The sequence below is a fragment of the Filicampus tigris genome, chromosome 11 (genome assembly GCF_054856515.1).
Source record: "Filicampus tigris isolate MCC_2025a chromosome 11, RoL_Ftig_1.0, whole genome shotgun sequence".
Lineage (NCBI taxonomy): Eukaryota > Metazoa > Chordata > Actinopteri > Syngnathiformes > Syngnathidae > Filicampus > Filicampus tigris.
Genome location: NC_141227.1, coordinates 14,209,601 through 14,236,001, shown reverse-complemented (window position 1 = coordinate 14,236,001; position 26,401 = coordinate 14,209,601). Strand labels below are relative to the sequence as shown.

General features: G+C 41.0%; 4 protein-coding genes across 19 annotated transcripts in view; 2 read left to right on the top strand and 2 right to left on the bottom strand.

Moving 5' to 3' along the window:
- Nucleotides 1–2,557, top strand: part of mapk8a (mitogen-activated protein kinase 8a) — a 78,353-nt gene extending 75,796 nt beyond the window's left edge. For all 4 annotated transcript variants that reach the window (XM_086046054.1, XM_086046051.1, XM_086046052.1 and 1 more), the window contains one exon: nucleotides 733–2,557. In XM_086046054.1, coding sequence (XP_085902180.1) covers nucleotides 733–920 — 188 coding nt within the window. In that variant the 3' untranslated portion in view covers nucleotides 921–2,557. The remainder of the gene's footprint in view (nucleotides 1–732) is intronic.
- Nucleotides 1,876–12,331, bottom strand: arhgap22a (Rho GTPase activating protein 22a). Its single transcript, XM_086046046.1, has 10 exons — nucleotides 11,351–12,331; nucleotides 10,097–10,296; nucleotides 9,338–9,425; nucleotides 8,021–8,140; nucleotides 7,005–7,215; nucleotides 6,802–6,934; nucleotides 6,363–6,436; nucleotides 5,978–6,099; nucleotides 4,974–5,877; nucleotides 1,876–4,891 (listed from the first exon to the last, which is right to left on the bottom strand). Exons 1-10 carry the CDS (start codon nucleotides 11,397–11,399, stop codon nucleotides 4,681–4,683), a joined length of 2,112 nt encoding a protein of 703 aa, XP_085902172.1. The 5' UTR covers nucleotides 11,400–12,331; the 3' UTR covers nucleotides 1,876–4,680.
- The window catches only part of wdfy4 (WDFY family member 4), a 59,473-nt gene continuing 37,207 nt past the window's right edge, over nucleotides 4,136–26,401 (top strand). The window contains exons 1-14 of one of the 12 annotated variants that reach the window (XM_086046032.1): nucleotides 4,136–4,239; nucleotides 6,823–6,946; nucleotides 8,820–8,864; nucleotides 10,202–10,374; nucleotides 13,115–13,236; nucleotides 13,746–13,848; nucleotides 14,854–17,789; nucleotides 20,213–20,305; nucleotides 21,424–21,557; nucleotides 22,641–22,898; nucleotides 24,638–24,749; nucleotides 25,010–25,104; nucleotides 25,797–25,916; nucleotides 26,000–26,189. In XM_086046032.1, the coding sequence (XP_085902158.1) occupies nucleotides 21,537–21,557; nucleotides 22,641–22,898; nucleotides 24,638–24,749; nucleotides 25,010–25,104; nucleotides 25,797–25,916; nucleotides 26,000–26,189 (796 nt within the window). In that variant the 5' untranslated portion in view covers nucleotides 4,136–4,239; nucleotides 6,823–6,946; nucleotides 8,820–8,864; ... (4 more) ...; nucleotides 20,213–20,305; nucleotides 21,424–21,536. Of the gene's footprint in view, nucleotides 4,240–6,822; nucleotides 6,954–8,814; nucleotides 8,865–10,201; nucleotides 10,375–12,398; nucleotides 12,816–13,076; nucleotides 13,237–13,745; nucleotides 13,849–14,853; nucleotides 17,790–20,212; nucleotides 20,306–21,423; nucleotides 21,558–22,640; nucleotides 22,899–24,637; nucleotides 24,750–25,009; nucleotides 25,105–25,796; nucleotides 25,917–25,999; nucleotides 26,190–26,401 lie in introns of those variants that run through there. The other 11 variants (XM_086046033.1, XM_086046031.1, XM_086046034.1 and 8 more) reach the window with 11 other exon arrangements.
- Nucleotides 13,401–18,277, bottom strand: LOC147139856 (uncharacterized). 2 transcript variants are annotated; one of them, XM_086046049.1, is made up of 10 exons: nucleotides 17,980–18,277; nucleotides 17,644–17,779; nucleotides 17,458–17,568; nucleotides 17,238–17,370; nucleotides 16,775–16,953; nucleotides 16,067–16,140; nucleotides 15,796–15,958; nucleotides 15,610–15,692; nucleotides 14,806–14,996; nucleotides 13,401–14,193 (listed from the first exon to the last, which is right to left on the bottom strand). In XM_086046049.1, the coding sequence occupies exons 1-10, from the start codon at nucleotides 18,098–18,100 to the stop codon at nucleotides 13,711–13,713; spliced, it is 1,674 nt and encodes a 557-aa protein (XP_085902175.1). In that variant the 5' UTR covers nucleotides 18,101–18,277; the 3' UTR covers nucleotides 13,401–13,710. The 2 variants fall into 2 exon arrangements, with proteins under 2 accessions (XP_085902175.1, XP_085902176.1); XM_086046050.1 differs by having other exon boundaries at nucleotides 17,458–17,506.

The window sequence follows — 26,401 nt, the reverse complement described above, 5'->3', positions numbered from 1 at the left end:
TCTGTATGGTAGTGCTGTTGTCATCAACTAATTGTATATAGAAATGAAAGAGTCATTTTCCCATAATATAGGATAAGCGGTTCGGATAATGCAAATAATAATAATAATAATGGATTGCTGGATCTACCCTGAAATACCGAACTGGGAACTCTGCTATTTTTAGTTAGCAGCAGAGTTCAAAGAACTAGTTATAGTGTAAAAAAAAAACAACAACAACAAAAAAAACAGCATGTATGACTTCAGTTTTAGAGGAAAGGTCTATTTGAGGGTGGTTTTTATTTTAAAAGAATGAGTTAACATTGTTGGTTATTAAATTATACATTTTTTTATGTTTTTCTTTTTTTACAGTTTACAGTACTTAATGTAATGTCCCTGCATGTGGAAAAGCAAAGTCACAGTTGCTGAAACAATTTTCAATTGTTATAATCCTTTAAGCAACTGGTATTTGCACACAAGCGGTGCAGCAACACATGTAGACGGACATACTCACAAGCTTATTTTCTTTTTCTGCAAGAAAAAAACAAGTATTACTGCAGTTTACTGACCATTTGTGAGACAGTCTTCTTTGTGTGTAGTGCATGTCTGTGTTGCACTGCCCCCTGGTGGTCAAGGCAAGTACTGTACTTTACTTTCCCCAGGGTAACGTGCACCTGCACTGACTGTGGTCCAGTCATTCCAGAATCTTGTAAACTTGGATGAAACCTATGCGTTGCCGTGTTTTTCGCAGCACAGGTGCAGCAGTGATTGACAGACCCCCTCAACCTTCCTCCTCGTCCTCCTCCTCCTCCTCTTCAGCCAACGATGTGTCATCCATGTCCACGGAGCCCACTGACCCTAGCAGCGACCCCACCGTGACCTTGGAAACAGACAGCAGTCTGGATAGCCACACCTCCCTCGGTGCTCTGGCGTGTTGCAGATAACAGAAACACACACACACACACACACACACACACACTCAAGCATAAATTTCATCAGTGCACCTTATACAGTGTTTGAGAAGGGATGGTTTATAGGCCAATGGAAGTTCTCATGTTAGTTTTTAGAGCTGCGATTTCAATGTACAGTTTGTTGTTATTGCCCAATACTACTGTAAATGACTGTGGTTTTAAATTGTAACATTATTATTGTATTTTTGCTGCAAAGAATCAAGAGTATGTTTTGATGTGAACATTATGTTTGTAATGAAAGGGCGGCGTTGAAATTTCGGCATTGTTTTTTAACTTCAGCGACACAGTGGGATGGCACACTGCGAGCACCACACTGTTATTTTTTACAATATTCTTCAAATGCTGACGCAGCATTTTGTATTGTGTGTGTGTTTTTTTTTTTAGGGGGCGGGGAGACATTTGAATGAATCCACTATTAAGTAAAGGTCTTTTTTTATGTGGAAATGAATGCAAACTTGCTTTTTCTCATCTTCGAGAGTTTTCCGTCATCTTATCATGAACCGGTAACTTAATTTGTCAAATGTTTTTTTTTTTTTCCTTTTCCCTTACAATGATTTTCAGGTTTACTGCAGCATACTGTAAATCGAACACATTTGCATATTCAACTGTCATTTCTCAGTTAAAGAACAGGGTGAATGTAAGTCCAATACAGGCCAACTCACTGGCTCCAGAATTAGTGCGTAATGAATTGAAGCATTTTTTGGGACGATGCTCACAGATGTTTGGTATTTGATATATATTATTTAAGTGCCCTTACTAAGTTCACTGATGTTTTTTTTTTTTTTTTTAAGTGCTCTGCGGAGCAAAGTTGAGTTCTACCTCTCAGACGCAAAAACACACGCACACACCCACACCCACACACACACACACACACACACACATACATTTTTGATTCTCCAGTATGCATATCACACAAACAAAGTAAGGAAAATTCACTTTTGTTCTGTATATATCTTATTTATTTATTTATTTCAAATGCAAATGCATTTGTTGTATGTAATGTACATGTAGCTCAAAAGTACTGTTTCTAATGCATTTTGTTTCCTATATCTCATTGCGTTGTTTTCTGTGCAATACGATTGGTAGATTAGTCAATGGGATGTTCATTATACTGTAGATGTACTGTATGTGTGGGAGTTGGCAAACATGTCATTTTCAGGCCTCCACGGTTGTTCCCTTTAGATGTGTTTGATGACTCAAGGTTCCCAGCGTGTCACGTCTTTATAATGATCATGTTCGGGCACTCCGAGCAGTAACTTCACTTACTCCCTGAATGCATTTGGGTATTGTGATTGGATATCCTCACATTTTCTAGGCCATGCCTTCTATGACTGTCTCTTTTATTTAGTGGTTTTCCTCTCCTTAACCTCCTCAAGTATAAAGTACTCTTCACACATTGGATTAAGTACAGGAACAAGAAAGTCATTCAGCATTACTGGGATGGCAAGTCGGTTTTCTGATGGGCTGTAAACTGCTGGCGACAAAATATTAAATGGAATTTTTGGGAATGGACGATTGTATGGAGCTGTCAGCATACAATACGTTAAAAAAAAGAAAAACTGTCCACCTTCAACTCAAGCAAATAAAAGAGTTGAATTTGAACAATTGTCCTTATTCTTTGTATTTATTTGATCATTTTCACAGCTTTCTAGAATACTTGCTGAAAATGAACTTAATACTGAAGCATGTAACGAATTGGTGTGCACAGCTGTCTCACAGTTTGTAGGTTGTGGGTATCTGGAGTCTGGCATTCACCTGTGTGGAATTTGTATGTTCCCCACATGTTTTGCATGAGTTTTCTCCAGCCAGCTCACACATTCCAAAAATGTGCATTTTAGCTTCATTGAAGACTAAATTGTCCACTGGTGTGAGTGTGCATGGTTGCTTGTCGATATGTGCCTTGGCTTTGGCTGGCAATCACTCCATCATGTACTCTGCCTATCGCCCAGCCGGGACAGGCTCACATATCACGGTGATTGGGATAAGCTTTATAGAAAATAGATGTGTGTGAATGGTTAAGAATGCCCATCATTAATAAAGCTTCTTCTTACTATCATTATGGTGCTCTCCAGGGCTGGACTGGCTATCTGGCTTAGAGGGCAAATGCTCGGTGGGCTGGCGTCTTTTAGGACAGATTCGGTGCTATTTCACGCAGTCCAGCCCTGGTGCTCTCCTAATAGGGAAGACTGAATAAATCTAAAAAAGAATTGAATTGTACAGAGGTGATACATTTTTGGCACCCTAATATAGTTGGTCAGTACAGGCATACTGCTATGAAACAATACAGTGGTACCTCTACTTAAGAAATTAATTGGTTCTGGAAGAAATTTCTAGAAATTTCTAGAAACTAGAAAATTTAGTAAGTAGAAACGCGTTTTCCATGTAAATGCCCTAATCCGTTCCAAGCCCCCCAATATTCAGACATAAATGTTTTATAAAGCATAAAAATGCATCAAAACATGTAACAAATACATGTTACAATTAGATTATTGCATAATAAATGAGAGTTGTGGATAATGTAAAAAAAAAACATTAAAAAAAAAAAAGAATAGAGTATAAAGAATAAAAATGATGGTCGTTTACCTTTTCATTGCTGCCCTCATCGCTTTTTGCCCTCTTTGGTTCATAACGCGGCGACTGTCGAGACATTACGGTCATATTCTTATGCGAGATCGACCAAACGCATCCCTGTTTCATACTTTCCTATTATCTCTTGCTTTGTTTGAATGGACCCAAAAAAAGATTTTTTTTTCCACTTTTTTTCTTTTCCTCGTTTCTAATTCACGTAAAACTATCAGAACACCTCATGGCCCTAGGGACGAATGACGAGGACGCTGCATAGACCTATCTATCTATCTATCTATCTATCTATCTATCTATCTATCTATCTATCTATCTATCTATCTATCTATCTATCTATCTATCTATCTATCTATCTATCTATCTATCTATCTATCTATCTATCTATCTATCTATCTATCTATCTATCTATCTATCTATCTATCTATCTATCTATCTATCTATCTATCTATCTATCTATCTGTCTGTCTATCTGCACACATAGACACATACAGTAGAGGTCCCTCTTAGCCAATGGGATGCCAGGAAGACTCTAGGCTAGCCAATGGCAGAGCAGCTACGAGTATGTTGCGTTCAGGAAACTCCGGAGCTGCGAGTGGCAGCCCATACTGTATTTTTACCTTTCGTATCTTGAAATTTCTTTCGTAACAAGAGGCAATATTTTCCCGTTGAGGCGTTTCCTAACTTGAAAATTTCATATGAAGAGACGTTCGTAAGTAGAGGAACCACTGTACTGTATTCCACTACATACGGCACTGTGAAAAAGCCACTCGTAGCGTTGTTTTCACAGTAAATATAAGTATGGATCCTTATAAGGATAAAATAGTTCCACAAAAACGGGTAGCACATTGGGTAAGAAACATGCCATACATAACATTTTGCTGAGAATCTGGATAAAAGAGCAGCTTTGACACTTTGGCACCGATAGAACCGTCAATCGCCCACAATCATAATAGCACCACCTGTCTGTCATTTTTCTGTCAACCAGGAAGTTGCCATCTAACTATGTAAAATGTTTGGCCTTGGCAAATCTCTTTGCTGTATGAATTGGTGGTGTACTTATATAGCAATTGATAAGGGTTAGCAAACTGCTGACAGTATATTTGCTTTTCAAAACCTCAGCAAAAAGCAGATGATGATAAATTGGTTCAGTTTAGCCGGGCTTGGTTGTCAGGTCTTCTAAAGTTTTAAAGAATTCTTCCATCTCCCTTTGGAGTAGAACATTTCGGTTCTCTGCATCTTGGCGCGCGCGCTCCGAGTTCCTGAATTGGATCTCCAGCATGTGGAACCGCTTTCTCTCCTGGTCGAGCTCCTCTTCAAGTTCGTTTACTTGGGCCTGGTGCTTACGGCAGTTCTCCTCCAACCTTAAATAGGAGATGAATGTGAAATTGTTTAGCCGTAATGGGTAATCGCAGATTAAAAATCAGGAAATGAAGTTCATCTTACTTGCGAATGCTGCATTCAAAGCTCATCCTCTGTGTTTTCAGCTCTTGTTGTAACTCGACCACTATGGCTGTTAGAACGTCATCCTCAGCACTACTTGGCTCCTGATCTAGAGGTCTTGTACCATCGCTCGGTGTTTTTTTTTGGTCTTCCGGCTCAGCCAGTGAGATCACAAAAGTAGTCCAGATGGGGGAGGTTTGAGCCGGCAAGCTTAGTGTGGAGGGAGCGACGTTGTCATAGGCGGACAGTCTGTGCGGCTGGTGAAGGGCTCTGTGAGAGGGCGGCGTCCAGGAAGTGCCTTTCTCGGCGTCTCTTGCTGGGATCTCTTTAAGCGAGAGGGTTGAATCCTTCAGGGACGGAGCAGAGTCTTTGAGTTTTGCACCAGATGAGGTGGTGCGCCTGTGTGCTCGGAGGGATGACAGGCCATTCATCAACCAGTTACTACCACCTGTCGCCGACACATCCCCCGCTGATCCCCCGATGTTTCCCCTCGGCCCCACAGAACTGCCCTTAAAAGAGCACTTCCAAGCAGAGAGGACTCTGGGCTGCTTGCTGGGGCTATCGCTCGCCTCTTTTTTGTGATGTACGTGACCGACCCCATTCTCCTCGGCCTTACTCTCCACCAGAACACTTTCGTCTGTCTCAGAGGTAGTGATGGATGGAGTCAGCTTATTGTCCTCGGAAGGTGTACAAGGTTGAAGAGTTTCCTGAGGTATTTCAGCACCTGCGTGAGATTCCGCTGTGAGTTCGGCGGCCTCTTGTTTAAGCCATTCCACTTTGCCTTTATGGAGAGAATCGTTTTGACGCGGCAAAGGATTCTCTATCACAGTATCGGTGTTTTTGAGCTGGTACAGTCTGGCATGTTCACTGATCAAGACAGTCATCAGGTGTTGCACCTGAGAACTCCCTGTTTTCAGTTAAAAAAAAAAAAAAAAAGAGTCATCATTAGCATGAAAGATGAATCGACACGGATGGTTGGATTTGACTGTTGCAGCACTGTCACCAACCCTCCATCATGGAAACCGGATCCTCCACTCGGGGCCGAAGCACGTTTGGTCCGAATACCGTGGCGAGGTTCTGGACGCTCATCTTATTGGCATCAGAATGCGACTGGACTTCATCTAGAAACCTGAGCACGCAGGAATCAGAGACGTATGCGGCACTTTAAGATTTGACATTGAGCGTGTGGCTGAAATTCTGACTCATGATGAGAAGCTGAGTCATGAGGCTGACAGGCCTGTGGGCTCAGTTTACGGTGGAGACGTGCTTCCACAATTGATGTGATGCCGCTTCCACAGATGATGTGTGCGTGGGTGCGATGAGTGACCAATTTCTCACATCAAATTATGAATTATGAATGACAGTCAGTCGCACGCACACAGTGTGACTTACCTACAGATGTATTCAAGAAGTTCGTAGTTGACCTTCGGAAGCGATTTCACCTGCTTGCCAAGCTCTATGATACCCTTGGAAAAACACACTTTATTATCATAATATATACAGTGGTAACTTCACTTTTAGTTTTAGAGCCACGATCCTTCGATCGGTTGGTTCGGTGGAAGATTTTGAGTTTTAAACGAGCTTCGGGTACGCTAGCACTGGAGTGGCGTGAAAAAGAGCACCGAATGGGACAAACAGTCAAACCCACAAATAAACTACACAGGAAGGCCACAGTCCAGATTGGAACACCCAAACTCACAACTGTGAAGTGGATACGCTAACCGCTTGTCCACCGTGGCGCCTCAATTTACATAAATGGGAACATCATAAGTCAATGTACCACTGTACTGTACGAGTCACATGGGCTTTTTTTTTAATTGTATTTTTTTACCATTTCTCTGTCCTTGTTTAGTAGCAGTGCACAAGAGAGAAATTGTGCATACTTGGTGAAAGGGATTACAGGCTCAGGAAGCTCCCGTAAATACAGCTTCAGGAGTGACGCCACCGTGTGGACATCAGTGGTACTGAAAGGCACAGTGAGTAGTAAGTCACACAGGTCAATGGCAGGTACTATGTCCGGTCCATTTGACTTACCTGTCAAACAACAGACTCTCACCACGGTCAAACGCACCCTGCAGTTCTCGAACATGATTGGTCTGCCCAGGGGCCCTGAAAAGGCCTTCCTCTCGAAGCCCGTGTTCACGTATGAAACATGCACACTGCTCAACCAGCGCCGGCACTCTTCGCTGGGGACCACATTGTCCCTCATTAAGCATAGTCTCCTCTAAGTGCTGGCCAAAAATACCTACAGCAGCATAACAAGGGTCTTGAGACAAAACGTTTAAAGTGGAAATCAACCCAAACCTAATTTTTTCAAGAATATGTTCCTAGCAGGCACTCTAGTTGAAACACGGCATTCTGATTAATATTGCGTTTGTGCAGAGCTGGGCAGTCCGTCCCTGGGTCGGACCGGTCGGACCCTCCGGCTCGGCCGAATGCCCATTTTTGGGGCGGGGGGTCGCGGCCGGAAGGGTACCCAAGTCATGGGTGGAGTGTCGCGGCCAGACCGGCAAAAAAGGGTCAAGTGCCCACCTCTGCGTTTGTGGAATATGAGTTAAGCAGCAAAATCCACCCCTTTTTAGCCATCTCAGGGGGCGGCCATTTTGTCACTTCTGTCGACTGAAAATGACATCACAACTGCTCAGGGCTCAGATAACGACCAATCACGGCTCAGCTTCAGAAAACACGTCAGCCGTGATTGGTCGTTACCTGAGCCCTGGGTAGTTGTGATGTCATTTTCAGTCGACAGAAGTGACAAAATGACCACCCCCAGAGTTGGCTAAAAACGGGTGGATTAACTCTTATTCCACAAACGCAATATTTATCAGTATGCCTTGTTTCAACTAGTGGGCCTGCATAGAACATATTCTTGAAAAAAATATTTTTGGTTTGACTTCACTTTTAAGCATATTTGGACACAATTAGAAAGTGGAGTGTCTCTTTTACAAAATGCCAATATCATTTCATGTACGCCAATGACCTCTAAATGGAGATGGCTGTGCGGAGATTTAAGTTTTTGATGCAAAACACAGGATTTTTATGAATCTCACCTCCTCCAAGTGGGGCCCATATTGCCCTGTAAATAGCTCTGACCCATTCTTCCAAGTCACTTTCAGAGTTAGCCATGAGCAGAAACGATTCACGGTTTCGATCACGTTCTACATCACCCCCTGAAAACATAAATCATAGAATATATGAATTGAAATATAAATAATAGAATAAAACCTTAATACAGTACAAACTTGAATCAGTGCAGTGACTCGTCATTCCTCTTAATCACAGCTGGGCAACCTCCGGTCTGACATTTTAGTGTGCCATTTTGATACTCTAACCTTTGCGTCTGCCATTTTGATACTCTAACCTTTGCTGACATTTAAGTGTATTTTCTGTGGTATCTATCTATCTATCTATCTATCTATCTATCTATCTATCTATCTATCTATCTATCTATCTATCTATCTATCTATCTATCTATCTATCTATCTATCTATCTGTCTGTCTGTCTGTCTGTCTGTCTGTCTGTCTGTCTGTCTGTCTGTCTGTCTGTCTGTCTGTCTGTCTGTCTGTCTGTCTGTCTGTCCGTCCGTCCGTCCGTCCGTCCGTCCGTCCGTCCGTCCGTCCGTCCGTCCGTCCGTCCGTCCGTCCGTCCGTCCGTCCGTCTGTCTGGATGCTTATGGATAACACATTGAGGAAATGATACCGAATTCACGTCGAACGAAGGTGTTTCTTTAAGAAACCATAATCAAGACTTCCGGAGCTCCTGAAAATCAATCCATACCAATTAGAAGAGAAAAAAAAAGCATCATTCACCAGAAATAACTATATTGCTTTTATTTTGACCAAGGGTAGCGTGAAAAAGAAGCCTCGATTCTACAGCTACGTATCTACTGTAAGGTGAGTACATTTTTATAACTGAGTTAAGAGTGAATCAGTATTGGTTTTATATGGAAAACATAATGGTCAGTCAACCACCACTTAGCTAGGAAACATCCTCAATTCTCAAATTCATACTGTCTTGATGGTCATTCTTCACTTCCATGTTCCCTTCTGATGTAGTGTACATATCCACACAAGTAATAAGATATCAATGTTATTTTGTTTTTAATTGGAATAAATATTTGGCTAGCTGGTAGACTCGACAGAATCGGTACTGTTTAGTTTCGCCATTAGGTTCTGGTGAACGTAACTGAAGCTACTTTGCTGAAAAATGTACCTCCGCAACATCTATTGTATGTTGTGCTTGCATATTCGTGTAGTACAAGTGTTCAGACTCAAACCAGACAATATTTCTCGAACAAGAACAATAGCATCAAATATAACTATTATAATTACCATCTTTCTCATACATTGTTATTAGTACAACCCACCTGGAATTATTTCAAATAAATGACGACCTGGGTCATCCTGATTGGGGGGCAGCTCATTAACCTGGGTGCCCTTGAGAAGAATGCAACCCTGTTGAAAAAATAAAGAGAGAAGGGATGCACTGGTATGACAAATGCAATAATATGTTCTATGCACCTCCACTAGTCCAAACATGATTTAATATTGCATTTGTGGAATATGAGTTAAGCAACAAAATCCACCCGTTTTGAATCCATCTCAGGAAGCAGCCATTTCGCCGCTTTCTGTCAACTGAAAATGACATCACAGTTGCGCAGGGCTCAGGTAACGACCAATCACGGCTCAGCTGTTTTCTGACGCTGAGTCATGATTGGTCGTTACCTGAGCCCTGGGCAACTGCGATGTCATTTTCAGTCGACAGAAGTGACAAAATGGCCGCCCCCTGAGATGGCTAGATTTTGCTGCTTAACTCATATTCCACAAACGCAATATTAATCAGAATGCCGTGTTTAGACTAGTGGCGCTGCATAGAACATATTCTTGTCCAAAAAATTTGGGGGTTGACTTCTTGTTTGAGAGATAGCTGCTGGATATTTCAAAATCAAGTTATTACATCACCACTTCTCGAGTCAGGACTCCTGAAGCACCTGAACTACAGTTGAGTTTCTATAGAAGCATGACACTATGAGAAGAAAATTATAAACCTTAATTGTGTGTATGGGTACTCAAAAAGGAAAACAACGGTAAATTACGTTAAAGGTGATAAACGCCTTGCATATTACCTGCTCCCTGGTTTCATTCTGGTCTTTGTAGAAATACAAAGCTTCAGCCTTGAGGACAAACCACCGTAGTTGCCAGTTTTTCATGATAATGCGTTGTCTCTTCAGCCAGCCCGCCTTCAGCACTCTCTCCTGGTCGAGAGGGGAGCAAGGCCTGGAGACCCGAGACAACTCTCCAAAGACCATGCTCTTAGAACGTGCAGCTTTAGGATGGGAAACACACAAGACATAGGAACCGCTCGACAAGACATAGTTATGCGGAAGAGATCCTTGATTGTGAGGTATGAAAAACAATGATTCTGTATTGAACGTAATACATAAGCACAGAGGGAAAGTTCTATGTATGACCTACATTTTTGAGTAGCCAAACAGTCGTGCTGGCCGCTCAGCCCCAACAGGTGCTAAGAGAAAAGCAGTCTCAATGTTGCTCTCTGTCGTTCATTACATCCTCGACTACTGCATTACACATCGGACAGACAACATAAGAACCACTACTGTATGGAAACTGTTATAATCCTTCTTGTTTGGAAATGGGATGTGTGAACCACCACTTGGAAACGTCCTGTGAGTTAACTGTTACTCCGTTTGACTTCAAGTTATGCAGAAGAAGCAATGGCCATTTCAAACCAAGGACCCTTCATTTGTGAGGCCGATGTTGAAACCATTGTGCTGCGGGAACCTCACGCCATGTGAGTGGAATTGTTTCACCACCTCACTATAGGTACTTGTCAAATACTTTGACCCTTCTAAACCAACAAGGACGTTAAGGAAACAAGAAAGTATTGAGTCTTTTCACTGCCCTCATCACTTTGCTGAAAGAGGGTCAGTAAATCACATCAGAGCGACTGAGCTATTGGCTAATTTGTAATACTATAGACAAGAAAGTAATACGGTTTGTTTCCCACTGGGACCACTGGTTTTAAACGGGACCCAGAGGCATTGCACCCGAGGGGGGGGGGGGTTAGATTTTCCAACACCCACACTTCACCCAATGAAAGATTTCCACCCACATAATCTCCCTGTAGTAGCTACAATAACACAATGATTCACCTGCAGCTATATTTATCCCAAAAGGAAGAATTTTACAGATTTTCTATATAAATAAGGAGGGTGACATCAAGAGAAAGGCATTGCATCACCTTTTGCTATCATGTCAACTGTCTGTGAATTTGTTAAAAAGCGTGGTGAAGAAAACCTGTGAATTTATCAACTTAAGTAGTGACACTATGTAATTATTACAGGGGAAAAAAATCTTACCTCGGTGAGCCTCTTTTATCTTGGGGCTCAGCATGGTCGCGGATGGCATCCCTCTGTTCGTACACAGTCATGCAGATGCCTCGCCCTTTTACATCCGTTTCCAGCATCTCTCTCCCTGGCGTTCTCTCTCGCACTTGGACAGTTTCTCTTTGATGCCAGGCACTCTTACAAGCACTTAACCCCTCACTCTCCTCTTCTTCTTGGATGCCTGGAGCACTGCCCACCATCCCCCCCCTCCTTTGACTGTACATTCACTTTGGTCACTAATGTATTCTCAGGGACTCCCAGCAATTACTCTACAAGTCTACATGATTAAGCCTGTTCATGCAGCCACACTCGCTGTTCTTGAGAAGAGAATATCTTGCAGCCCCCAGGAGCATTCGTAAAAATCTTGTGACGTAAATTCCTGACATCCTTCTCTTGTCTGTCTCTGCCTCAGGAAGTAAGGCAACTTGATAGAGAAGTGAAAACTGCTGATTTTTGTATGCACGTACTGTATGTTTCTCTATCATGTGTTAATGTGAAAATTGTGAGCGCTGAAAGCAACAGAAGCTTTCCAAACATTCTATATTTAACTATCATAGAAGTCAGACCGGTGGAAAAAAAACTTAAATTCTCAAGCCACACCTATTGTATTTTTTGGAAGTCTTTTTATCGGCTCTGCAAGATAACAATAATATTAATAATAATCATTTGTGTTTAAAATGCTCAGGATACCCTTTTCTTTAGTTGATCGAAAATGCCTGGCAGATGAGATGGCTGAATTTCTCATGGATCTTTCATATGTAAATAAGCTTTGCTCTGATTGTATCGCGGTGTTCCTTAAATGGGATGTATCATGCTGAATCAACTTTTTTGAGTATTTAGCCGTGTTAAAATGCCTCCATTCATCCATCTTTGAACATTCCTGCTCTTTCCCCCTCTCAAAGCATCAGCCCTGCCTGACCGAAGAAAGTGACCAGGCCTGACATTGTTACGTAACAATTCCCCGTACCGCCCCTGCCGAGTAAACATACGCCCACTTCCTCCAGAAGCCAGCAGTGGTCGGCGAAACGCGTATATTTTTGCACCAGAGTCGGGAAGAGATTTTTGTAGTTGCAATGTTTTGGTTTATAAAATGTGCAAAAGGTGAAAATGTGTTTAGCTGTCAGAAGTTTATATGCTTGCTCGGTCTTCCGCCTAGAGGGTCAAGATTGTCTACGGAAGCGCGATTAAAATGATAGACGGACCGATCGATAGGCGAATACTATTTGGTCCGGCTTGACAAATAGGCGGATAGACGGACGGCGGAAGGGTACCCAGGCTGGAGATGGATGGTGATAAAAGGACCGGCAAATTTGAGTAAAATCCCCACCTCTGAAAATGATATCACATTGCCTAAGGGCTCAGCTTGCGAATGTCACATGATCAAAGCCAACAAACGTTGCATGTTGGAATCCATACATGTACTTCTGGGTCAAATGAGGTAATGTGATAAATTCTGCAACCATAGTACCAGATAAGGACCAGGCAGGACGATTATGATGGAGAATGTAGATAATTACATTAGGCTACTTGTTAAAGCAACACTGTGTCATATGTCAGTTTTGGTTGATTATGACGGCGCCATGTGGACAAAAGCGGTAGTGTTTTGACAAAACTCAACCACATTTCCCATGCGTGCCAGCGCGTAGTGTCGTGAAATCCAGAGCCGTCTTTATAGCGAAAGGAGGAAGTGAGTATGCCGTAAAGCAATTCAAGATAGTTGTATTTTTTGTGTGCCAGAGTTGATCTCATCCTCCTCAAAGCATCGCGAAGGCCCGCGGCGGGTGTTAAAGTTGCTTTGTGCCAGTAAAAAACGACACAGACCCCCTCAGGCCATGAAGTCCCATTCAACTACTGTACTTGTAAGTCAATGTTTCATCAAAAGAGTTGAGGTTGTGTGGTATGTGTTGATGTAAATATGTGTTCTGCTATCTTTTTCATCTTGAATTATAACACTGTCAAGATTTTGGGCGACAATTTGTTAAAGCTGTGGGAGGCAAAAAAACCCCAAACAAAAACAACTAAATGGGGTGTGAAAGGTTTATCCTGAGATAAGTGCCGCCCGCATGACTGAACGCTTACTTGTTACGTCCATATCACTGATTGTCACAGATATTTTCAAAAATTCTGCATCACATAATTGCTCAAATTGAAAACGAGCAAAAAGTATTCATAGATAATGGCCCCCTTTTTGCAGCTGAAGCCGGAGGGCAGCCATCTTATGTTGTCACTAACTGACAACTTTTGGGTCGCATTTGCCTGCAGTCTGAATGCAGCCGAATGGACTGTTTACTCAGTGCAGATGTTCAGTAAACAAGATACAAGGTGTGACAGTTTTACATGTCTATTATAACTTTGTCATCTTTTGTAGTTCCACAGCCCAACCGTCTCTGTCCCTCGAGCAGAAACATCAGCACCGCCAAACAGCGCTGTCCAAGTGACCTGTGTTGCCTGACATCTTCACAGTATCTGAAGTAAGTCGTTGTTGCTATGGCGATGGCATAAAACTGCTCTGTCAGCAGCCACACCTCCCACAAGAGTGTTATGGCGTTCATAACCACCATCACCGTGACCCAGACCTCATCCCCCAGGAACGTGAGCCACGACGACAAGCTGCTGGCGGCCATCTTGTCGTATAGGTAACTTGTTGCTGTGGCAACAAACAAGAAGTGGCCTGCCACCATGGAAAAGATGAAGACGAGGAAGAGGCGGTGGTTAGCCCGTCCGATGCACCGGTTTAGGAAAAGGCAGTGGTGGTCGTAGTCTTGAACGCACACATCACAGAGCTTGCAGTGCTTTGTGTAGTCGGGCTGGAACAACTGTGGGTGAAGGGAGACACTGGAGGTGATAAAGTGCAGAACAATCAATGACTTATGACGGTGCAACAATTGTTTTGGTCCCAACTAAGACGAAGAGAAGAGATCAAGCTGGTTATCAATTAAAGACAGTCATGTCAGTGTGACCCTTGTCACAGAAGGAAATCAACCCAAACATATTTCTTTCAAGAATATGTTCCCAGCAGGCCCACTAGTTGAAACACGGCATTCTGATTAATTGCGTTTGTGGAATATGAGTTAAGCAGCAAAATCCACCCATTGTTTGCCATCTCAGCGGGCAGCCATTTTGTCATTTCTGTCGACTGAAAATGACATCACGACTACTCAGGGCTCAGGTAACGACCAATCACGGATCAGCTTCAGAAAATAGGTCAGCCGTGATTGGTCGTTACCTGAGCCCTGAGCAGTTGTGATGTCATTTTCAGTCGACAGAAGTGACAAAATGGCCGCCCCCTGAGATGGGTAAAAACGAGTGGATTAACTATTATTCCACAAACAGAATATTTATCAGAATGCCTTGTTTCAACTAGTGGGTCTGCATAGGACTTGCAAAAAAATATGTTTGGGTTGACTTCCGCTTAAAGCACGTCTTACCTCACAGTAGGGACAAAACCTATGAGGACTCTGGTTCTTCTCTGCAAGGTCAGCGATGCAGGAGAACCGAGGATCTGAATCTGCTCTGTCCAGTGTCCCGGGGTCTTGAGTCAGAACCTTGCAGAACAAACCGAGGACTAAGCAGAAGTGGACCGTCGATACCTGGACCAGGGCACCGCTCAGCCACAAACATTTCATTCGGTTAAGGATAAGACTTTAGGTATGTTCTCAAGAAACTAAGACTGTTGCATAAGTAGAAAATAATTGTCCAAAAGTAAAGCCAAACATCCCGGTGGTCATACAATTCAGAATATGCTTCTTAAATTATACAAAACGTAGGTCAAACTAACATCATGATGTCCGAATGTAAATCCTTTTTTTTTGTACGTACTTTTTTTTTTTTTTTTAAAGTAAGATAATCCACACTCATCTCTAACAAAAGGCTACTAATGATTTTGCCCGTGCCGTGTGTACAAAAAAGGAGATGCTTTACGGAATCCGGCACAGAGTGTCTTGAAGCTGTACTGGGTGCAAAGAAATCTCAAGACTATCAAGGCATCCTGGAGCGATGTCCTGCCCCATATACTGTAAGAAAGCTTGGCCGCAATTTTAAAGTCCATGTCTGTAAATTCAGCAAGAATGAAAGTATTTACTATTTTTTTTGTATCACTTACTCCGAAAGATAGAGCACTATCAGCATATCTCACACACCTGACAGGACCGCGCTTCACATCCTCATTCGTCATTACCAGAGCATCAAAACAGTCTCTCAAAAAATATGCATCTATTGCTGCGTAAGGATATTAGGTGTTATTTTCCCGTAAAAGCAAAGCAGGGAATGGAGCAAGCCGGCTATGAGGGTTCCCAGGTAAATGGGGTTGGGTAACCTGGAAGGAAGACAGCTGCTATCTGAACAAAGAAATACAACATGCCATAAAATGTGTTGGAAACATCACACATACTTGAAACATGCCACAACATTTGTCAGACCTTTGATATGTGGCCATACGGTGGTACTGAGTGAAGATGCTTCTGGCCAGCCAAGGGAAGAGCAAGCCACAAAGGAGACCACCATAAACTCCCAACATGGATGCTACCACAAGAATGGTGGCTCCACTCAGGCTCGGAACAAACAATGTCCAGTAGTACAAAACTGGCATTTAGGGACACAAACAAAACACACACAAAAGAATGTACAACATTCTTTTTGAATTGTGTCCATTGTGCAAAACCTAATTAAAACACTGCAGATGATATCTACCTTGAGATTCTTTGGGCTTGTGGTGGATTGGCACACTCATGTACTGGCTCAGTAGTTTGGTGAGTTGTTGATGCCTGTAAAATAAAACCACAGTACAGCAATGTATGTATTGAACCCTTGCCTATTTGGGGTTTGCTATACACACACTCAATTCTATTCTCAGATATTAGCAGAAAAAAAACACACCAATTCGCATTTTTCGTGCTATTTCTGTAACACCCTGGGATGCCACAAGATGGTACCAAAGCCCTGGTTAAATAGGAAAGTAGTAATTGGTGTCAAAGAAGTGTGTTAAAAGTGATAAATCTTGACTGAGATAGAAGCTTTGTATGTTGGGGAAGAGCTAGGTTTAGCCTGGGTTGTTCGTGTAAGTTACAGAGTCTTCATATATGTGCACTTCAGGTTCATTATTTTAAAAAATCAAATCACATGTAAGGCATTTATTTTTAAGGCTAATGTTGTAAAATCAATTTGAGATATTATTATTTTGGTTCACAGTTTATGGTATATTTACATTCATGCAATAATTAATACAGACAAATCAAACATTTTTTCTGGGAGCTGTCAATTACTCACATTTTTTTCACTACTTATAGAAGGGCTTGGGCCCATAAGGGGTTTACTGAACTAAAAAAAAACATAAAATCAAAATCACTGATGGTGTCGGCAAACTGTGGTTTTATGGATATTTTGCTTCATATAATTCACCTAAATGTTTTCCCCTGTTTGCTGAGGTCCAGTGGTGTGAGGCCGCTGAGGTTTTTCTCATGAAGAATCCTGCACCCAGCTTTTTGGAGCAGTGTCCAGCACACTTCCACGCATCCTCGCTCTGCTGCTACGTGTAGTGCTGTCGCCCCCTTTTGGTCAATAGCGTCCACAGCACAACGCTGAAACACAGGATCAATTATTATACAGCGGCAAAACAAACGGCCCAAGTCGTACAATTTAGAGTAAAAAAAAAAAAAAAAAGACCTCTCGAATATGTAGGAGAGGTGCATACCATAAACACCAAGTGGCTTTGGTCGAGTACACGCTGGATTTTTTAAAGTCATTTCAAAACATTAAGGGGACCCAGGTCGCGGACAGAGGACGGACGGGCAAAAAATTGTAAAGTGCCCATCTATGCTAATCCTGTCTGTACGATTAGTACGCATTACTGCTTTTATGTTACCTGGTCTCTGAGGAGGTATTGGACCATATCTGTGTTGCCCGTAGATGCCGCCAAGTGAAGGGGGGTCACCTGGTGCATGTCTGTGTCTGTGAAACGGAACATTTCTGTCTCCCACAAATAGTGCACTGCAACACTGGGAAATAAATCATCACTGTTATTGTCATGCATGCCTGAATTATCAAAATGTGATTATTTGACTTTTGTTGGTTACTTCACTCACATGCTGCCGCCTGTCACAGCATGATGAAGAGCAGATTTTCCTTGTAGATCTAAGACACGCAGATCAGCTCCATGCTTTATCATTTTATGAATGATGTCAATGTTTCCTTGCCTATCACAGGTCATCCATCAAGATATCACCATTTTTTTCAAAAGAAAATAAGTAAACATCAGAGATCTGAAGTACCTGCATGCAAAATGAAATGCTGATTGTCCAGCATTGCAGGTCAGGTTGGGGTCTGCACCGTTGCTGAGGAAAACGTCAACCAGGGAACAATTACCATGAAGGGCAGCGTAGTGAAGTGGAGTGAAACCACCCCAACCTGGATGAAGGTAAATAAAAATGCAAGCGACTGGGAGTATCTGTTTTTACAATTACATTTTCACAAAATAGACCAGTTTATTTTAATGGGTAATTAAAGATTTTTAACTTTTAATTTATCGTTTTATCATAGTAGATTCGGATTATCTTTGTGAAATATGTCACAAAAATACAAGGTGATTCTATTTGTTTTGTGCTTACCTTTGTGTATGAGAACTGAGCGGTCATTTTGAACGATGCCTTTGCACTGCTCAAGGTTTCCTGTCTGTACAAAGTCAAAAATACCATCGTTACCCAGGGAACATGAAGGCATCGGATGCATTATTGTGGCTTCACGTGCGCAGATCTGCCTTTTTGTCCTACTCCTACAAAATAAATTACATTAAATTAGCCTCTTAGACGAACTGCGTCTTCATATTTTTCATGCAAACTGAGACGACGAAAAAAAAACCATTTTGCCGTCGACGACGAGACGCCCGCTTAACGGTACATTGCCTGACGGCTGACACTGACGGACCACGCCTCAGGCTCCTCATTGGTTGAAGCCTCCCACATGACTAGAGATGTAGGAAATGAAACACACAAAAGAGACACGATACTAAATGTTTGACATACGTTTTTTTGTTTGTCAGTTTAGAGAGGAATACCTATTTTTCATATAATTAGATTAGATATAATTAGATATAGATATAATTAGGCATTTACTTATTTCGGCTCAGGTCAATGTTCCGGTAGGTGGCGGTAATGTTCCTTACCACAGCTAGCCGCTATTCAGTTCGTCTAACAGAAAAAGAAACAGGCTACCACAAGAGGTAACAGGCAGGGGGCGGGCTGTACATCAGCGGGACACGGCGATGGTTTAGTTACTTTTGTTGAGCTCATTCGTCTCGAAGATAGAATTGCTATACATCCATCCATTATCTCGATCGATTTATCCTCACGAGGGTCACGGGGGGTGCTAGAGCCTTTTCCAGCTGTCTTCGGGCAGTAGGCGGGGTACACCCCGAACTGGTTGTCAACCAATCGCAGGGCACATAGAGACAAACAAACATACACAAGAATTGCTATACAGTAATTTAATTTTATGATGGCTTTGTATATATTTACATCTCAAAATGGAAAAAGTTATACTCTGGATTTCATGGATGTCATGCTTAAAAAATATGTGATCCTCCGGCGATAAAAATGATTGTTCATATTTGTATCATGTTTTGATTTATACTCGTCGTCTAATCTCACATTATCACCCAACAAAATTTAACATTTAACATTCAACATTTTAAAAGTGTTGTTGTGGACTTTCGAAATTGAAACATTTCTGTGTGTGCGTGTAATCTTATTTTGACTGTAGTGGTAATAGTATTTACCCACTGGGTGACACTGTTTGCTAGGTTTGCGACGTTGACTTTCACTGCACGAATATTTTGGTTATTTCGGTATGTATTATTTGAAAAATATATTGCAATGAAGTAACAATTGTCAATTTAATTTTTGTGTGTGGGTTAAGTTTTGAGGATTTATTTGTTTAATATTGCTTTGAATAGTAACATCATCGGTTTGCCTCTCATGCTTAAAATACATAGCTTGTTTTCGCGTAGAAACCTCCTTTGCAGGTGACCTTCACTAGTCATTCAACGCTGTTCCTAAAAATGTCATCTGCCCGTGAACATCACAAAGTAGAACGTTACTTTCAATGTGATATTTATTTGTATCAGTTTACTCTAATGCATGTGCTGCCAAAGTGTGGCTTGTGGGTAACATTAATGCTGCTCTGTTGTTTTATCCGGACCACCAAAAATTTACATTAGTATCTAGAACCCTGTACAATTGGTTCTATTAATTCAGACATTTTCCCTATAATCGGTCATTTTAATTAGTTTTTATCTCATTGAATTATTATTATTATTATTGTTGTTGTTGTTGTTGTTGTTGTTGTTATTATTATAGTTGTTTGTAAACAGCCAAAAATAAGATAGAGGGATTCATTTGTTTTTATATTTTATATACTGTAAGCAATTTGGTAATTATTAATAAAATAAAAAATGAGCATATATTATTTTTAGTAAAATAGACTATTTTACATACAATAAAAACAGTTTCAAATATTGTTTTTACTTTATGAAAAATAAGTTGTTTCTTAAAATTGTCATAAACCATTTAATAAGCATTATTGTTATTGTATTATTACTATACTTTACATATACACATCCGAGATTTTTTTCTTTTCATTTTTACCTCAGCTACAAAGGAATTGTATTTTATTGTATGTGTGTGTATATATATATATATATATATATATATATATATATATATATATATATATATATATATATATATATATATATATGTATATATATATATATATATATATATATATATATATATATATATATATATATATAAAATAATTTTCTCTACTGTTCATCTTCACTAGGCTTGCAGGTGAGCTGGAAGCCTGGAAGCTAACCCAGCTGACTTTGGAAGAGATGCGAAGTACGCCCTGGACTAGTTGCCAGCCACCCACAGGGTACAAATGGACAAAAAACATTCACAATCACATCTAAGGACCATTTGGATAAGCGGTGTCAAACATACGGCCTGCGGGCTGGAACCGGCCCCCAGGGAGGTTTGATCAGGCCCGCAGGATCATTTAAATGTGAAAAAATGCATGAAACACACAGAATTAATATTTTGAATATGATGCAATTCATGAATTGCCCGCTAGGGGTCACACTTTTTTGATCAGAGTTTAAAAATTCCTTTCTTTATAAATCTCGTTTGATCTTAAAGTGCATGACTATACTTTTCATTACTAATTACTTTAAAAAGTTTTGTGCCTTTTACAATCAGTGGGGTCAGTTGCAATGCATATATGTGAATGATAAAAGTAAATTGCACAAAGGAAATCTAAGGGGTTTCATGAAAACATTTGTAAAAGGAATGTTCATTAAATTTCAACATTTTCCTAATGTTCTTGTGCTTCTTTACACCAAACCAGAGGAAATACATGATATTTTGGTTATTTATAGCAGAGTATGATATAATTTGAATGGTCCGGCCCACTTGACATCTGCCGATGCCGTATGTGGCCCACGATGTGAAATGAGTTTGACACCCCTGATTTAGAGTCTTCAACTAACCTAAGAGGTATGTTTTTGGATTATGGGAGGAAGCCGGAGGACCTGGAGAGAACCCAGACAAGCATGGGAAGAACATGCAAACTTCTCACAGTATGGCTGGGCAGGAGAAAGAAGTGTTATGTGGATATGCAAACCATTGGACCACCATGCTGCCCTTGCCCCTGCAATTCCGCTTCCAAATTATTTTTAATTGAAAACTACACTTGCTTACTCGTGGGTTGTTGTCACAGTGAGTCATATCATGGCAGCCAGATCTGACAAGTCTATAAAAAGCTCAAGAGTCTACTGAGCTGTGGTGGGAGGGCTCCATCCAATTTGCCCAACAATACTTTTTCACTTCTGCTTCTCTGGGGCAGTCATGAGGCACATGACCTGATCCAGCCGATGTGAGTTACTCCGCATGTTCAAAGTTCATTCTGCTTGTTGCGGATTAGTGAGGGCGGATTGTTTTACAGGAGGGTTCACACAGCACCGCGCAGTGCAGTAAGCGTCAGTCATGTTTTAGCAGGTCTCTGCTCGCCTTTGCTGCTGACATGGGAACGTGGACAGAGTAGGAACTCAGCTGGACTCCCACAAGTTACTTTCACAGATACCTGTTAAGAGTGTGGAAAGTCACACATGGCTCTCACACGAACACAGGTAAGAACTTGTGTTGTACCTTCTGTCATTCTGCGTATGTTTCAATGAAATGCTGATAAGAAGTGTGCATTCCACTCTCACACACACACGTACACACACATACACCCCCCCACAAACACACACTGAAACAGAAGCTTCTCACGTGAGTGATGTGAAATAATCAGTGCATTTGTGAGGAATGTCAGCTGTCTTTATGTATAGTCCACCACTCCCTTCTTTGTAAATCACATGCCTGTTCATAGAAAATGCTCACTGATGTTGCTCTGTAATGGATCAAATCCCTCTCAAGTTACTTCTCAATATTTACCGTGAATTTGAATCCAAGAATTTTCTGCTATCCATTTGAAAGCTGACTGCAACCATTGCCAGATTGTTGTGTGATGAATACTTTAAATAAACATTAAATGTCACTGATACAGGCAACAGAGGCCTCACTCACGGGGAACCCAAGGTTTGTTTAATGCAACTTGAAATGAATTCACAATATTTGCTACTTCAATTTCTATTTTTTGAAGAATTGCGGGGACTACTTTATCGATTACTCAAGTCTTGAAAATTTGAGCACGCTACTACTATTGTATTCCGGTGGTCTAAAGAAAAACATTATATCAGCTAAGGCCCTCAGTCACGCAAACTTCCGCTGTAGCAAAATGATTCTGTGCTGCGCAAATCTACTCCATAAAATGCTGGTATTGAAAAGGAGCTCATAACATCCTGAAAGATAATGTAAACAAATGAGTGCATCTCTGTTGGTAATGTTTATCTTAATTTTGAGGAACTCCATTATTTTTAGGAGATTTGTGGGGTTTTGTAATCAATGCTGACATTTCTGGTTATTTTGTGTTCCCAGTTATTGTAAATAGAATTCAGCGAATCACAAATTTTATACAGATCTGGGTAAATTACCACTTAAGGTGGCACATGACCGCTAGTGGTTTTTGTTAGACTGTGTGATAACTTTTTTTCAGCACATTTTTTTAGTGGGAAATGGTGGCTGTCAAGTCAATTTGATTAAGTGGAGAGAATTTTTCATAATTTGAGAGGTTGTGGATTTGTCATTGTTGCCTATGTGTTGCCCTACAGGATGCCAGCGTAAAAGGGGAGAGGGTCAATAAAGAAACAGGTGAGCTGAGTGCTTCAGGGGAGTTATCGGTCTCTGTGGAGTTGGATGTGAAGAAATTGGTAGTCCCCTGTCAGGACCCTCTGCTCTCTGACTTGCTACGTGAAGAACTGCATCAACTTGAGATTTGCCAATACTCAAGTTTGGACCACAAAGGTGACGTGGCCCCTCTGGAAAAGTGGCATGAGCATCTAGTCAGAGTCCTGCCTCTCTACATACAGGTATTAACCAGAATTACATATTGTCTCCCTCGCCTGTCAGCCAAATATTTATCAATATGGAAAGCATATTAAAGAATAAGTCAACCCAAAAATGTTCTTCACTGTAATATGTTCTATGCGGCTCCAATACTCTGAACACAGCATTCTAATTGATATTGTGTTTGTGGAATATGAGTTAAGTAGTAAAATCCTGTGTTTTTGTCCATCTCAGGGGGCAGCCATTTTGTCACTTGCTGTCAACTGAAAATGACATCACAGTTTCTCAGGGCTCAAGTAACAACCAATCATGTCTCAGCGTCAGAAAACAGCTGAGCCGTGATTGGTCGTTACCTGAGCCCTGCGCAACTGTGATGTCATTTTCTGTCAATAACAAGTGACAAAATGGCCGCCCCTGAGATGGCTAAAACGGGTGGATTTTGCAGCTTGATTCATATTCCACAAATGCAATATTAATCAGATTCCCGTGTTTACACTAATGGAGGCGCATAGGCATAGAACATATTATTGTAAAGAACATTTTTGGGTTGGCTTCCCCTTTAAAGAATTAAGACTGGATAGGAACATTTCAAGTCTTATAGTGGCACTTTAAATGCAGTTAAAAAGCCTTGTTGCAAAGGTTAAAGTAACAAGACAGCATTCTCAAATCTATCCAGATAACAAAAAGTGACTGTCAGATGTTTGGCCTTTAGCCGATCCCATCACTCAGCGCTTAAACAACATGTTTAACCTCCATGTATTTATCTCCAGTGTTTGCTCTATTGTCACATGAAATTCAAAAGCCACAGGCTTTGTTTCGAATGAATAAGTGTGTCGCGATGTATACAGTGAAACATTAACAGTCAACCAAAATTTACTGAAAAAGTTTGAGTTGAAACCATCATCAAGTGTGATGTCATTAAATTTTGTGAAACTTAAGCTCAGTGAGCATTCCAATTCCAATTCCATTCACAAGTGCAATTGCCTTTATTATGTTTCTTTTTTATTTTTCTTTCTTTTTTTTTTAACCCACAGAAAGGTACCAGTGATGGTCCAAAAAGTGTGATGTTCAGAACTTATTACAACTATCTGGCTGCTCAGTATAGCATGACCAAATTATCCATCCGTCCATTTCTGTACCGCTTATGCTCACTTTGGTCAACCATTCACACCTATATACACTTTACAGTATGACATTAAACTAAGGAACGTGTTTTTGTAATGTGGGAGGAAGCTGGAGTATACAGAGAAAATCCACTCAAGCACTAGGAGAACTCCACACACAGGAAGGCCAGAGCCTGGATTCAATTCCCAACCTCAGAACTGTGAGGACGAGTTTCTTACCCTCGTCCATTGTCTCACCATGACCAACAACAGTTAATTCAATTCATATAGGCCAACCTCCACAATAATATTTTTTTTCCTGTCCAATGGTACTTGTTTAAGCCTTTACTTGGAATCATTCTGTGTTAATTTGCATGTGGGCGTGCCCTTTTCAAGCCTCATGACCAGCATTTGGGGATTTACATAACAGCACACTCAGTGAAATTCGATATCCTCTTATGGAAGTGAAAGAGAACACAGTGGCAGCTGGTTACTTATAATGTACCACCTGCGAATAAAGCATCTTTGTTTGTCTGCATCTTGTTAAGTGAGAGCAGTGAAAACTTCCATCTAATTAATTCACTTAATTGTTTGTTGTGTGCGTGTGTGTGCGTGTGTAATCATCAATATTATAATGGGCTGTCTTCACTTGATGGCAGGTCTGTGAGGAAGGTGGAGGGCTTGAGGGGTTGGACTTAAAGGGACTTGCAGCTCTCACCACTGACACCTTCATCCATAACATCCACAACAGGCTTGCGGAAAAGCCTGCAGGTAAAGACCCCGACACAGCCCCTGCCCCCTTCGTACATGGTGCATCACAATTAAGTCACTATTTTAGGAACTTTCTACCTCACTCTTTACTTCTGCTTTTTATCCGCGCTGTTGTTCCTATCCACAAAGCTTTATGACCTTTTACGATAAAATGTCACTCATGCGCCGCAGTGTGGAACATCATTTATTTGATGGTTTTCTCTGAAAGAATATGCTGGCATACCATTCACGTTGCACGTTGAATCTTCTTGTGTTCCCAGAGAATGCTCGTGAGGAGGTTGTACGATTCTTCCAGACAAGCTGTTCAGGATGGCTGCTGCTAAAATCTCTGTTGCTGTTTACCGCTGACACCTCAGTGAGTTTTTTTTTTTTTTTTTTTTTTTTTAGTTCCCCATTTTGCTAACATCATCTATTAGAGATGACTTTGTTTTTATAGAAGCTAAAATACACCCACGCACCAGACACTTTATTAGATACACTTGTGCAATCCGATACAATCCAAGCCGAGTCGCTTTGCTTGCAAAGTGTTGAGATGGTTGGACAACAATATAGCAGTACGTAAAAATGAAGCATTTATGATATATGCAGACTAAAAATGCACATGTAAATGGGAACAGGACAATTAAAAAAGTGAAAACTATGTAATCTCAGCAGTGTATTATAAACAATAAATCACTAGAAACATTTTAAGGGACATTGAGGCATGAGTGGCATTAAAAGGACTCTTGACAGTTTATAGTTATTGTCCAATACAAGAGCTGGACTTAAAATTTTAAATTGATAATACTTATACTGTTCAATTAATACTCCTCTAAAACTGAACATTGTTATCTTTCTTTTTGATACACCTCTTGTAGTGAATCACATTAGATTGTCCAGATGTACCTGACGAAGTCTCCATTGTGTGTACCTATATAATCTTTATTGCAGCATCACAGGTCTTCACCTGAATCAAATCAATTAAGATATTTGATCAATTAACTAGACAAATGCATATATTCAATACAAAAAAGTTTACATTTCTTAAGGCTACGTTTGTGTTTGTAGGTGTCATCTATAAATCCAGGCCTTCCTGCTGTTCTTGTGAAATGTTTGTACCTGCTCGTGTGCATCCCACCCAAGGAGGACTTAAGCATGAAAGAGAGCTTTCAGGAGCCTCTAACACAGGTGAACACGACTTTTACTCCTCTCCCTGACATTAGAGTGTTTCTGACTTCATAACGCTCTTCGAACCCTTCCATCTTTTTTAGGTTCTCCTCCAACTATGTAGGCAGCCAGTTAATGTGGAGCGGCTGGTAGAAACTCAGGAGCTGCAGTGCCTTATCATAGGGCTTACATCACTTTGGGACCAGACTGGCATCTCGTGGAGGCATCAGGCCTCCCGCATCCTTAAAGTGCTTTCTGCTGTAGCCACGAGCAACACTGTTCCTCTCCTACTCGGTCAGCCAACTATCGAACTTACTGTATGCTTCCATTTGCAAATTGATTACGTACACCATAAGACAGGCTTTGCGGAGAGTGGATTCTTTTATCTAATTGGTAAAAAAAATAATTATTCACACTAGTACCATTTGATTGTTACAGTACCGTAGTTACTTCTACAAAAGCACATTACCACAGTTCGGATTAGGAATTTATTGCAAGAAACATTC